Consider the following 14,552-nt stretch of genomic DNA (forward strand, 5'->3'; position numbering starts at 1 on the left):
TTATGTGGGGAGACATGCCCCAGTGGCCTGCAGGCTTTATTGGTATATGGATTTAGAGTTAGCAGGAGCTGATAAGTGCAGTAATAAGGTGAAGACAGGAGTGAGGGTGATATATGTAAGCTGTGGGGGGGAGAAGGTGGGTGAAGGAGTGAGAATTTAAGCGAGAGGATGCAACAGTGAGAAGGAAAAATAGAGAGTGCATGATACAGAGTGGTGAGATTGAGAGGATGCATGAATAAGAGAAGAAAAAGTTTGGAGAATCAGGTCACCTGTAGTCTGTTTAATGTTCTGCAGAAGTCTGTTGTGTATTTTCGCTTTGTGCAATCGCTGAAGTGCTGAGCAGAAGTGCAAGTCTTAACCCAATATGAATACTTTATCCAAGATAAATGGCCAATGCAACCCCTGCCTGTGCAAACCCCTGCCTGGGCATCCCCTAAGTAAGGCCTGGATTTATACTGAATTTGGATGGGGGTATTGCCAATTAATTAGTCAGGATTGCATAGGAGGAACACATGGCTAACAGAATGAACTTCTCACACCAAGGTTCACTACAAGACACAGCAAGAGAGCAGAAAAGGTCAGTGCCATAAAGATAAGTATAGCTCCTAAATTTTAGGTATAGTAAGACAATAAGAAAGTTAAATAAACATCATTCTGATATGGACAGAGGTAAAGAATTTGACAGCAGCATAGATCACCAAAAGCACATACACAGAACTAGCAGGATGATCTTAGTTGCAATTAAAGCTGGACGTTGGGAGCTGACACATACACAGAACTAGCAGGATGATCTTAGTTGCAATTAAAGGTGGACGTTGTGAGCTGACACATACCTGTGGGAGGATAGAGAGAGTTATGTTAGTGCTGAGCAGAAGTGCAATTCTTAATCCAATATGAATACTTTTATCTAAGATAAATGGCCAATGCAACCCCTGCCTGTGCAAACCCCTACAAAAATGTAATATAATGCAGCTTTCCATACCTTATATGTGGTTACATGGATATTCAGTAGACATGTGCATTCGTTTTCGTCCGAATGCATTTTCGTCCGAATTTCAGCTATTTTCGTTTTGACAAACGATAACGAAAGCACAGAATCCAAAAAACGAAAGATCCGACATAAATAAATGCTTTATTTTAGTTTTCATTGTTACAACAGTTCGATATAGAATAGGAGATTCGATGTGACTCTGACAATAACAATCTGTGTCTATAGAACCTGTGGTCGAATGTGCCTAACCTTACCTCTATTAGTCCAAGATTATATAGAGAAAATATTTGACAGAGAAAAAAGATTTGACAGAGAGAAAAGATTCTGCAAGTTACTGTCCTAAAAAGTGTTTGGGGACCCGGGTCCTGCCCCAGGGGACATGTATCAATGCAAAAAAAAGTTTTTAAAACGGCATTTTTTTCGGGAGCAGTGATTTTAATAATGATTAAAATGAAACAATAAAAGTGTAATATTCCTTTAAATTTCGTAGGGGGGGGGGGGGGTGTCTATAGTATGCCTGTGAAGGGGCGCATGTGTCTGGTGCTTAGAACTGTCCCTGCACAAAGTGTCATTTATGCAGCAAAAAAAGTCCTTTAAAATCACTCGCAGCTATTATGAATTGTCGGCTCAGTAATACAGAGAACACTCATTGAAAGTCATTGATTAAAATAAATAAATAAATAAAAAAGCGTGGGGGTCCCCCAAATTCAATCACCAGGCCCTTCAGGTCTGGTATGGATATTAAGGGGAACCCTGCCTCAAATTTAAGAAAAAATTTGACGTGGGGTTCCCCCTAAATATCCATAACCAGACCCTTCAGGTCTGGGTATGGATATTAAGGGGAACCCCACGTCAAATTTACATTTTTTTTTACGTGGGGGTCCCCCTAAAAATCCATACCAGACCCTTTATCCGAGCACGCAACCTGGCAGGCCGCAGGAAAAGAGGGGGGGACGAGAGAACGCCCCCCCCTCCCTCCTGAACCATACCAGGCCACATGCCCTCAACATTGGGAGGATGCTTTGGGGGTCTGTGACCCCTCAAAGCACCTTGTCCCCATGTTGATGAGGACAAGGGCCTCATCCCCACAACCCTGGCCGGTGGTTGTGGGGGTCTGTGGGTGGGGGCTTATCAGAATCTGGAAGCCCCCTTTAACAAGGGGACCCCCAGATCCCGCCCCCCCCCTGTTTGAAATGGTAAGGGGGTACAAAAGTACCCCTACCATTTCACAAAGAAAGTGTAAAAAATAGTTAAATAAGACAAACACACTTTTGAAAAATTCCTTTATTAAAAATAAAATAAAAAAAAGATTCCAGCGGTGGTAATCCACTCTTGCTATCCAGCGACGGACGATCATCTCTCCAGCAATGGCTCATCTGAATCAGCGCAGCAAATCCATCCTTCTTCTGTCTCCATGGAGGAGACAAGCAGGGATTCCGGCGGCCTGACGTTTCTTATATACGGAGGGCGGGGCCACCCGTCACCTGACCCCACCCCCTCTGACGCAAGGGGAAACCCGGGGTTCCCTGTGACGTATGAGTGACCCCGCCCCCCTCTGATGTAACACAGGCAGGTTTCCGTTACATCAGAGGGGGGCGGGGTCACCCATACGTCACGGGGAACCCTGGGTTTCCCCTTGCGTCAGAGGGGGCGGGGCCAGGTGACGGGTGGCCCCGCCCTCCGTATATAAGAAACGTCAGGCCGCCGGAATCCCTGCAGTGTCTCCTCCGTGGAGACAGAAGAAGGATGGGTTCGCTGCGTTGATTCAGATCAGCCATCGCTGGAGAGATGATCGTCCATCGCTGGATAGCAAGAGTGGATTACCACTGCTGGAATCTTTATTTTTTTTTTATTTTTTTTTTTTTTTAATAAAGGAATTTTTCAAAAGTGTGTTTGTCTTATTTAACTATTTTTTACACTTTCTTTGTGAAATGGTAGGGGTACTTTTGTACCCCCTTACCATTTCAAACAGGGGGGGCGGGATCTGGGGGTCCCCTTGTTAAAGGGGGCTTCCAGATTCTGATAAGCCCCCCGCCCGCAGACCCCCAGAACCACCGGCCAGGGTTGTGGGGATGAGGCCCTTGTCCTCATCAACATGGGGACAAGGTGCTTTGAGGGGTCACAGACCCCCAAAGCATCCTCCCAATGTTGAGGGCATGTGGCCTGGTACAGTTCAGGAGGGAGGGGGGCCGCTCTCTCGTCCCCCCCCTCTTTTCCTGCGGCCTGCCAGGTTGTGTGCTGGGATAAAGGGTCTGGTATGGATTTTTAGGGGGACCCCCACGTCAATTTTTTTTTCAATTTGACGCGGGGTTCCCCTTAATATCCATACCAGACCTGAAGGGTCTGGTTATGGATATTTAGGGGGAACCCCACGTCAAATTTTTTCTTAAATTTGAGGCAGGGTTCCCCTCAATATCCATACCAGACCTGAAGGGCCTGGTAATTGAATTTGGGGGACCCCCACGCTTTTTATTTATTTATTTTTTATTTTATTTATCAATGACTTTCAATGAGTGTTCTCTGTATTACTGAGCCGACAATTCATAATAGCTGCGAGTGATTTTAAAGGACTTTTTTTCCTGCATAAATGACACTTCGTGCAGGGACAGTTCTAAGCACCAGACACATGCGCCCCTTCACAGGCATACTATAGACACCCCCCCTACGAAATTTAAAGGAATATTACACTTTTATTGGTTCACTTTAATCATTATTAAAATCACTGCTCCCGAAAAAACGGCAGTTTTTAAAACTTTTTTTTGCATTGATCCATGTCCCCTGGGGCAGGACTCGGGTCCCCAAACACTTTTTAGCACAGTAACTTGCAAATTAGTCTTTAAAATTAGCACTTTAGATTTTGAACGTTGGAGTCCCATAGACTTTAATAGGGTTCTAAAGTTCACACGAAGTATGCTATATACTAGCTCCGTCGAATCTTCTTTATACATTCGCCAGACACCATAAGCCTTCAAAGACAGATTCGACCGTAATTCATGTGGATTTTCGGACGAATGCAATTTTTGAACGAAAAACGAAATAAATAAAAACTAATTTGGGGAGTAACTAAATAAATGAATTTTTTGGACGAAAACGAATTCTTATTTGGGCTCTGTTTTACCTGGTGATTCTGTCAGTAACACACTTCCATCCAAGAATTGCAATGCTCGCTTCTGTATCTGTAAAACAGGAACAAGATATTGCTCCAGAACCTCACTTCTCTCCTGTTCTTTGTAAAATAGAGGGGTGTGATCCTGTGGTTTTCAGAGATAACAAAAGCTGGCCATACACTGCTCAATTTTCTGAAGAGTGCTTGCATCTAATTAGATGCAGGTGCTGTTTGACCAACAAATTTCAAACAGCACATTCAGGAATTCTGGTGCCTTTTAGAATACAATAGTACAGCAGGGGGATGTGTCTATCTGCGTTATTAGGCCAGCCATAGACAAACCATGTATGAGCGGGCTGAATGTACCCAAGTTGATTGATCGATCAACTTGGGTACAACCAGCCTGCCAGATTTTACATGGGATTATTGCTACAGCTGTCATAGGGTAACAGTAGTGCTGTAAATACTCATGAACATTTTTACATGCCAAAACAATTTTAAGTGATGGAAGTGTTTGCACCTACATACAGTGCACCAAATTATTACTTCTGTAAAACCTATGCCACACTATACCAAATTGAATGGTTAAAAAAAGTGTGTTCACCATGTTTACTTCATGCTTATGTACATGGATAATAGAATGAGAAGCAAATCCAAAGTTGTATGCTTTCTTGTGTTACCAAGTTTACTTGATTTGCCTTTGATTTACTAAAGAATTTGCTTCAAACTACTACTGTTGTTGTATTTTGCATTACACATTTGCAACACAAGCAAAAGCCAACGTAAGTGAGCCCTGAGAAAGATCTGTGAAAAAAATTATGAACTGAAGTATAGCCTAGTCCAGTGTTTCTCATCTAGCCCAGTGTTTGTCAACCTTTTTTCAGTCAAGGCACCTTTTGAAATTTTACACAATCTTGAGGCACCCTCTTCTAAAATGTAAAAATGAAACTAATAGTTTTGCATATAGCAGCAACATCCACACACATAGAATGCTAAACGTGAATTAGCAAACACACCTTTGCACGCTGGTATTGACTAATAATTCCTATGTTTCTCTTCTCTGCCAGTTACTCTCCCTCATTCAGCTAATGTGACCCCAGTGCTGATGAAGAGGGGCAGGGCAGAGAGAGGGACAAACAAGGAGCTTGACATCCTCCTTATCTATTTTTGGCATCATTGATTGTTAGGATTCAGGCAGCTAGAAGGTTGTATTGGTACAAAATGAAAACCTGTGGCTTTGTAACCAATTTTTGGGCACATTTTTGGCATTTTGCCAAGGCATTCCTGAGGAGACCTGAAGGCACCCCAGGATACCTTGGCACCCTGGTTGGAAAAAAACCTGCTCTAATTTCAGTCCAAGTTTGAGAGTCATGTTACCTAAATGCTTTAGTTTCCATGATCAACATAGACATTTTTTAAATCTGCAACACGTTATCAAATTCAATCTATTACTCTAGTAATTTTGTTACTTTGTTGGTATTTGATATAAAAAATAAATCTAAGTGCCGGTTCACACAAGGGCGACTCAGATCCGACTTCAAGTCGCCCCAAGTCACCTCAGGTCGCACAACATGTAGAAATCAATGTAAGTGAATGAGAGATGTCTTAATGAACACTACTGAAGTCGCTCCGACTTCAGAAAAGGTTCCTGTACTACTTCAATCCGACTTGTAGGCGACTGGTACCCATTGATTTCAATGGAGGTCGCCTCCAAGTCGGATCTCCGTCTATACGGAGGCAACTCTCAGAGAATTATCAGCTCTCAAAAGGAGTTCCCCCCCTGAGAGCTCATTCTCTGATTGGCCACGGCAAGTCGCCTGGCCTGGGGCGACTTAAAGTAGTGTTGTAAGTTGTGTCCAAGTCCCGTCCAAGTCCCGTCCAAGTCCCGTCCAAGTTGCCTCCAAAAGTCATGTTGCCCCTGTGTGAACCAAGCCTAAGATTCTGGGTTTACCCAAAGTGTATACTTTGTACAAACAAAAAAGTGAACAATCTGTAAAAAGTCAACTGATGCTGATTTCTTTGTACAATTATCTTCTAGTTCTCCAGAATGGAGTTCCATTGATCCAGCAGAGAGAAAACGCCTGTGTCAAACATCACTTGACGATGGTGAATTTTGGTATGGTCATTTTATAATTTCAATTACTGTAATTGCAATATCATATTTTTAAAGTAACTTCTATATATCACATGGACATATTACTAGATATCAAAAACTAGTAAATGTGGGCATAGTAATGTCAGTCGGGCAATGTGATTTTGCCCATCGTTTTCATTTTGTGATTATAAAATGCTGTTTTTTTTTCCATTTTCTAATTGCAAAATGCTCTTTTAAAATGTGACTCTTTATTACTATTAATTAGCATAACAGAAGGCCCTAAACACATGGTTTAATCTTTGGAAAATATTTAGAGAAGTATTTTACAAGCCTTAAGCAGATTTTTTTTTTAGAATCTTTAAATCGGCCTTCAACTTCAGACAGTAAATATTAGACACGTGCACATTGAAATATTTTGTTTTGGAATTTATTTTTTGTCCGAAAAATTAATTTATTTAGTTACTCCCGAAATTCATTTTTATTTATTTTGTTTTGTTAAAAAATGCATTTGTCCGAAAATCCGAAATAATTAAGGTCAAATCTGTCATTGAAGGCTTATGGTGTCTGTCGAATGTTCTAAGAAGATTTGAAGGAGCAGCTAAACTGTACGACGCCGCAATCGTACATTTCCGGTCGAATGTTCCTCCTACGAGCTATAGTAGAATTCTAATGTTGTATGACACTAGTAATAATCATATTTATTAATTATTATTACTAGTCAACCAACATTAAAATTCTTCTATAGCCTATGGGCGGAGCATTTTACCATAAATGTCCACTTGCGGCGAGTGCTTCGTCGAATCTTCATGTCAAATCTTTTCTCTCTATGTAGAATAATCTCGGACTAATAGAGCTAAGGTTAGGCACATTCGACCACAGGTTTGATGGACACAGATTGCTATTGTCAACATCATGTCGAATCTCCTATCTATATCGAATTGTTGTCACAACGAAAACAAAAATAAAGCATTTGTTTATGTTAGATCTTTCGGTTTTCGGATTCTGCACATTCGTTATAGTTTGTTAAAATGATAAAGAAAATACCCGAAATTCGGACGAAAATGCATTTGAACAAAAATGAATGCACATGTCTAGTAAATATGCAGAGCCACCAATAACGGGATAGAGCCAGTCCTCCTATACGGGGCTCAGATCCAATCAATTCAGCAGGGGGTTTAAGTATAAATAAAGTCTCTTTATTTATACTGCAGTATAATTTCTAAACACACATGCAAGATAATGGCACTGCAACCCAATCATACAATCAGGGCTGGCAAGAGCTCTTTGTTTCGACTAACTGTGCCTGACTTAATGTCTCCACCCGCAGCACAAGAGTCCCTCCATGTAGATAAAGTCGGCAATCAAGTGAGAATGAATAAAATTGCAAACATAGGCTCATTTCAGCCTATCAAGGTCTTACTCATAGTTAGTCTGACATAACCAACTACTGTAGACAGATATAAAAAGCCAACCCCCCCCCCCCCCCCAGGTGGGATCACAATTAGTCATTTAACTAATTAAGCCATCAAATAAGCCATTTAGGTTAAGCTTTTCTTAATGTATGGGTAAATACTTCGCCACGCTGTAAATGTGATCTCATAAAAAATATAAAAAAATGTAAATGGTAATAGGATCAATATAAGAAATAGCAGCTAAAATCAGAACAAATTGTAAAATAAATGAACTGAAAAGTGCTTTGCTATATAATATGCACTATACACCCAATAATTGGATACCAAATGTATATATAACATAGAAATACACAAATATTGACCAATGGTAAAGTGCCAATAAATAATAAATAAATAAAATATAAGGGAGTGGAAACTTAAATGCACAGTAAGTATATAGTGCTCATGTGAAAAAACATATAGATTTGTAAAATTTATAAAGTTTGCAGAAGTCCATAAATATATGCGAAGAAAGAAAAAAAAAATGATGAGTAATAAAGTAGTAAAGTGCTCATGTGCAAACAAAGTGTCTTGCTATGTTTCTAATCATTACGCAAGGTAGTCCATGGAATCACAAAACAGCTTGTTAGGTGCTCAAATGTGCCAAGGTGTCCTCCCTCCAGTGATCCCCTAGGTAGTGAATGCTCACCTTAGAGAATGTGACTTAGCGATTAAGCCAAGTCTAAACACGCATTAGAACCTCCTCTGGGCTCAGAAGGGAAAAACTGCATCCAGGGCTCCTCAGTGAAATACTTCCTCCTCATGCCGTCCTGTCCCCTCCCCAATGCGTATTCGGTACAGGGAATTTATATCTACTTCAGGGGGAATTGTTTGGACGACACATATCTCAATACTATATAGTGTCAGTGGCCATTTTGGTGTAGACCACAGACACTCTAGTGTTAGTCAATAGACCTCAAATAGTATATACAAAAGGGAAACACTGGCTGGATGCCAAAGCTGGCAGCATGGCATCCCTAATACATTCCCATCGCCTCCATTTTGCCTAAGAGCTATGGTGACCAAATAGGTCCACAATAGCTTTCCGCAAGATTGGTAGATAATTTAATAATAATAAACAGGATGGCACTAGGGGGATAGGTGCATCACCCTTAATAAAATACATAAATAAAATTGTATACTGAATCAAGCAAATAAACAATCTACAAAAAGAATATGTGATCACAATAAAAACATAAAAAAAAAAATGTTAAAAAACAATGGTTAAAATGCAAGACATCATAATAGGCAGTTATACTGAGAATATTAACCTTCATAAATAAATCAATGCGAACGGCAGAAAATAAATAAATGCATAAAATATATAAAATATTATAATAAAATATATAATATAAAAAGTAAAAGAGGTAGATACAACACAAAAAGCCCTGATATCAATAGGTACATAGAATAACTCCACATAGGCACATATATAATAATATAATATATATATATGCACAAATACGCTCTACAACAAAAATAAAAAAATATTAAATAAAGTCAGTGCATATGGCCCGTATAATTCAAAGAAAATACATAAAAATACCACCCATGAACTAATAATTACTTAAAAAACATTTAAGATCAAATTATTTAACCCACAAAGTGCCAATGAGTCCAACAGGTGCATCCACCACGATTCATGCTTACTTATTTCCCTTACAAAGTTTGAACCTCTCCAGTGGCGTTTGGGGGGCCTCTATACCCCAAAATTGCATTCCTGCAGCACTCTTATTGTGGGCATCTCTAAAATGAATAGAAGGGAAATGCTTATAAAAACCCTTAGTTATGTTCCAGAACATGCTAGGTTGCATGGACTTTTTACTGCATACACCACACCCACCGTGTTGCATGAAATTAAATCCTTAATGGTGTGTTCCTGGTTAGATTGGGGGTTGACAAAGGACTTCATTTTTCTTATATTGTATATCTTTAGGGGATTGCGTCTCCCACTCACTATTTATACTACCCCCTTCTCAATAGAATATGCTTAATAATACTTATATTCACTAAATAATCACTGTGCCCCCATATTATCCAAAATATATACACAAGACATTCATTTATAATTGCAAAAAATATAGCGTCCTTATTGTGCGATATTTTAATTCGATTGCTCCAACTGTGCCGTCTTAATCACCGATCATCTTCTAATCAAAAGTCCACTTGTGTCAACTAAAATAACCAAAACTGTGCCACCGTCACCAAGCAGAATGGCCACTCACCAGATGTCCCCAATCAGTAAGCCTTCGGTTCATTCAACGGATAACCAATCCACCATTCCTCCCGTTAGCAATTCCTCAACGTCCATATATTCATACAAAATTAAATGGAACGAATATAGTGTAAAATCGTTTTAAGTTTAATGGAAAAATCAATAAAAAACGTATTGCACTCACATTTCAATGTGTCTATTGGCCGACACCAAGCCTTTCCAGCAATGAGAAAACCGTTCTAAAATCGGGCAAGCCACTGATGTTCCGCAGGTGGTTTTAATCTCCCTCCACTGGGCCGACCTGTTCCTGGCTTGTATTCAAGGACCGTATGTCTCCCACAACTCCTACGCATTTCGCATTTGAGCGTCGTCATCCACTTACCCTGTTTTTTCTGGGGGGGGGGGGGGCTAAGACTGGGATTGCAGTTGACCCTCAAGCACAGCAAGGGGGAGGTTGAGCGCCGGTACAACTTGGTATTTTTGGTTTTTATTTTAGATTTTTCTTATATTATTGGACTCTTACACATCGCCCACAGCCATGAAAGCCTTTTATGTCCCAGAACATTTTGGGCTTGGATGGTGGAGGTTCCACTACATTATGCACTAGCCTATCCCTTAAATTCGGTGCCCTTTTGTACACTATCCTGGGTTTATCAGATAAACAACCCGTGAGGTGCACATCTTCTTTCAGGACATTCCAGTACTTCTGTTTGATTTTTTTTTTTTTTCTACCTCTTTGTTTTTTAAGTTAAAATCCAGAACAATACATGTACCCTTATCCATATCCGTATCACTATTTGTGGTGTTAGTTTTTAGTAGATCCTCCTGATCTATATTCCTAATTTTACTTCTCTCTACTTCCAGGAAAGCATCTGGGTGCCCTTTGTCCTTGAACATTATGCTTAGCATTTTGGATTGAAGTTAAAAAATCAGCATCCTGCGTACCACGTTTTCTCATTCTCATAAATTGTCCCCTAGAAACATTATTGATCCAAGATGTATGATGGCAGCTTGTGGTAGGAATATAGGAGTTACGGTCTGTCACTTTGAAAAAAGGATTTCGTTTCGATGCCCCATGGTGTATTGCGGATCTCTAAATCTAGAAAATGTATCATGTCATTGCTCACATTCCAAGTTAGGCAAATATTCTGGTCATTGTCATTCATGAAATGAAGCTGATTTTCCAAGGATTCAATATCACCATTCCATATAATCAATAAGTCATCAGTAAAATGCCTGTAGAGCATAATTCTTGGGTCCTTATTATATAGGACTCCTTAAGCCTCCCATCTTGCCATATATAGGTTTGCAACTCTCGGGACGAACTTAGCACCCATAGCGACACCCTAATACCCCATACACACGGTCGGACATTCCAACAACAAAATCCATCATTTTTTTTTTGTTGGCTCAAACTTGTCTTGCATACACATGGTCGCACAAAGTTGTCGGAATTTCCGATCGTCAAGAACGGGGTGACGTACAACGGGACTATAAAAGGAAAGTTCAGCACCATGTGCGGCACCCTTTGGGCTCCTTCTGCTGATCTTGTGTTTATCGCGTGTTAGAAGTTTGGTTAGAGATGATTTGCGCTTTTCAGACTTGTGCTTCAGATCGTTACTGCTCTTCAGTTTGTGCTTGTGGGTCTGTATCTGCTTTTCAGTGCATGTTGTGAGTTTGCATTTGTTTGTCAGTGTGTGCTATTTATAGTACTGTATTTGATATTCAGTGCGTTCTTGTCTGCGCATTGCTGATTTTCAGTTCGTTCTTTCAGGCCTTGCTGTTTTTCAGTGCTTTATGTTAGTCCGTTCTGACCAGCCGACCACTTTTGAAGCCATGTTGCATGTACGCACTCGTCGAGTTCGTGCTGTGCATGGGCTTGGTGTTGGGCTTTTAGCTTTGACACAAGCCCAGTCCATGAACAGGGTGAAAAGGAGTTCATGGAGCAAGAATTAATTGCTCCAGCGTGACCAATTCTCGCACATGCCTTTGCTTCGTGAGATCCCGGAGAATAATCCTGATGATTTCAGGAATTATCTCAGGATGACGGACCCCAGTTTTCACTGTCAGTTGGCTTTGCTGCCCCTTATATCAGCAGGCAGGATACCTGCATACGGCAAGCCATCACTCCGGAGCAGAGACTAGTCGCCATGTTGCGGTACTTGGCGACTGGGAGAAGCCTGCAGGACCTCAAATTCTCCACAGGCATCTCCCCTCAGGCTCTAAGGATCATTATTCCAGAGACCTGTTCTGCCATAATTCAGGTCCTGCAGAAGGACTATATTAAGGTAAGTTTTCTCCTTTAACATCACATTATATGTATTTAATGTTTGCTAATGTCTTGTATTTCTTTCATTGTTCCCTACTTGCCATGATTGGAATATGCTGTAATATGCTGTGCTCCTTTGTCCCTATGCATGCGGGAAGCTTTTAAAGTTCCTTTTTTGAATGCATGCAGATCCTTCATGCATATTTGCCTTCACTAACCTCCCCAACATGCTCTCATGGGCCCATATACACCTATAGCCTATTAAGTGGACCTAATACTTTTGTCTTTAAATACTCATTTCAAAAAAATGTTATTCTTATGTGTTATGTTGGCCAAAAATGTTTGTGTCTAATCTGCTTGCAATTTTGATGTGCAAAATGACAATTTTTTTTTTCTTGTTTGACTCCACAGTTTCCTTCAACGCCACAGGAATGGCAGACTGTGGCCTCCCACTTTTCCACCCATTGGGACTTTCCCAGTTGTGGAGGTGCAATTGATGGAAAACACGTCCACATTGTCCCACCCCCAAGTCGGGGTCCTACTATTATAACTACAAGGGGTATAATAGTATAGTGATGTTGGTGGTGGTGTCAGCTACCTACAAGTTCCTCTTTGTGGACGTGGGGAAAAATGGCTAGATGTGGAGAATGTGGAAGGACTCTCCTTCGTCTTGGTCGCGAATAAAGCGTTTGCGCTGGGGGACCATCTTATGTCGCCATTCCCTATCAGGACCCTCACCCTGAACCAGAGGGTTTTTAATTACCAGCTGGCCAGAGCCAGAAGAATGGTGGAGAACACTTTCAGAATAATTGGCAGCCGGTTCTGCCTATTTTTGACACCAATCCACATGGCGCAATATAAACTGAATCATATAGTGCTTTCCTGCTGCATTTTGCACAATTTTCTCATAAAACCTCACCAAGCCCCCCCAAAGCACTCACGAGGTCAGAAACAGATACACTGAGTACTTTGCAGGTAGGGGGCCATTGATATTCCAGACAATGTCTGAGAGACTTTTGTTTAATATATTTATATTTGAAACTGCAAAATTATTTGTTTTCATTTACTGCTTGGGTTTGTTTTAGCTGTCTCCTAGGTTTTTATTTTGAATTTTGTTGGGCCTTTTTCTTCAACAGTACAAATCAAATTTCTTTGAGACATGAGGTGACAGCCTCTTCTTCAGATAATATTATTATGTTGTGGGTCTGCTACACACACACCTTGTTTTTGTTGTTAATGTATGTAGTACGTTACTGACAAAAATATTCCTAATTTTCAGCACCATGACAGAAATGTATGGAGTCATGAAAATGGCATGATGGGGCAAATTAAAAAGCACTGTGGTTGTCATTTACCAAAGGCAAATCCACTATGCACTACAAGTGCACTGCAAAAGTGCACTTGAAACTGCACTTGTAGTGCAAAGTGGATTTGCCTTTAGTAAATAACCCCCATTGTCACAGAAAACACCAACTTTACTACAAAAAACTGCTTTTGAGCAATGAAAGAAAAAGCCACACATTGTTGATAAAACTTTTTACTCAAAGCACATTCACATGTGCGATTATAAAAGGGTTTTTCAACAAACCAACATATTTGGTGTATATAATATTTTTGGTAACATTAATATAACTTTTGTTTATAAAACAGGCATGTTTCAAAGCATAACATACACAACTCAGGAACTTACAAAATTCAACTTTGAAAAGTGAAGACAATATCAGACATGAGTATATCCAAACTGTGCTCTTCAGCAGATGGGGTGATGTTCACCCCTGTAAAAGCCAAATTTGGAAGATGCACACACATTGTGATTAAAACTGGTCTATTTCCTCCTGATCCCATGCCTAATTTCAACATGTGCTATCTCCCATCATGGGGGATCAATGTATGTGTTTTGGGGGTGCAAACACTTCATCTCAGCCACTAGCGGCGAAGAAGGGGTTGCACCCACAAAACGTGTACATTGATCCCCCCCGGTGATAGCACATGTTGACACACTGTGTGCATCTTCCAAATTTGGCTTTTGACAACATTTTACCTGGCTTGTGAAATCACAAATCGATGCTAGCTAGTTTTGTGTGTTTCAGATTCTCCCTAAAACATCAATGATGTTCTTCATTTTCTGTTGAACATAATTTATGTTTTTCTTGAAATTTTCTAAATCGTGATTGCTCCCCATTATATCCCCGATGAGGATCAGGACACTTTCACTGGTAAAATGACATTCTTCTTCCACAACATCCACATCACCTAAAAATAAACAAAAAACACCATGTATTATAAAAATGCAGGCATACATCTATTACCTGAAGCTGTGGTCTCAGACACTCACCTGTTGTTTTTGCCAATTTCGCCAATTTCAACAATCTCTCCTTCCTCCTCCTCCTCTGCTTCTGGGATTTCCCCTTCTTTGGGAGGTGTG

General features: G+C 40.4%; 1 protein-coding gene across 1 annotated transcript in view; it reads left to right on the forward strand.

Moving 5' to 3' along the window:
* Nucleotides 1–14,552, forward strand: part of CAPN9 (calpain 9) — a 1,247,204-nt gene that overhangs the window by 506,564 nt on the left and 726,088 nt on the right. Inside the window, exon 8 of the mRNA XM_077486535.1 lies at nucleotides 6,136–6,213. Coding sequence (XP_077342661.1) covers nucleotides 6,136–6,213 — 78 coding nt within the window. The remainder of the gene's footprint in view (nucleotides 1–6,135; nucleotides 6,214–14,552) is intronic.

Source organism: Lithobates pipiens, unplaced genomic scaffold (assembly GCF_037356315.1).
Source record: "Lithobates pipiens isolate NorthernLeopardFrog02 unplaced genomic scaffold, aLitPip1_a1.2 Scaffold_18, whole genome shotgun sequence".
NCBI classification, from domain to species: domain Eukaryota; kingdom Metazoa; phylum Chordata; class Amphibia; order Anura; family Ranidae; genus Lithobates; species Lithobates pipiens.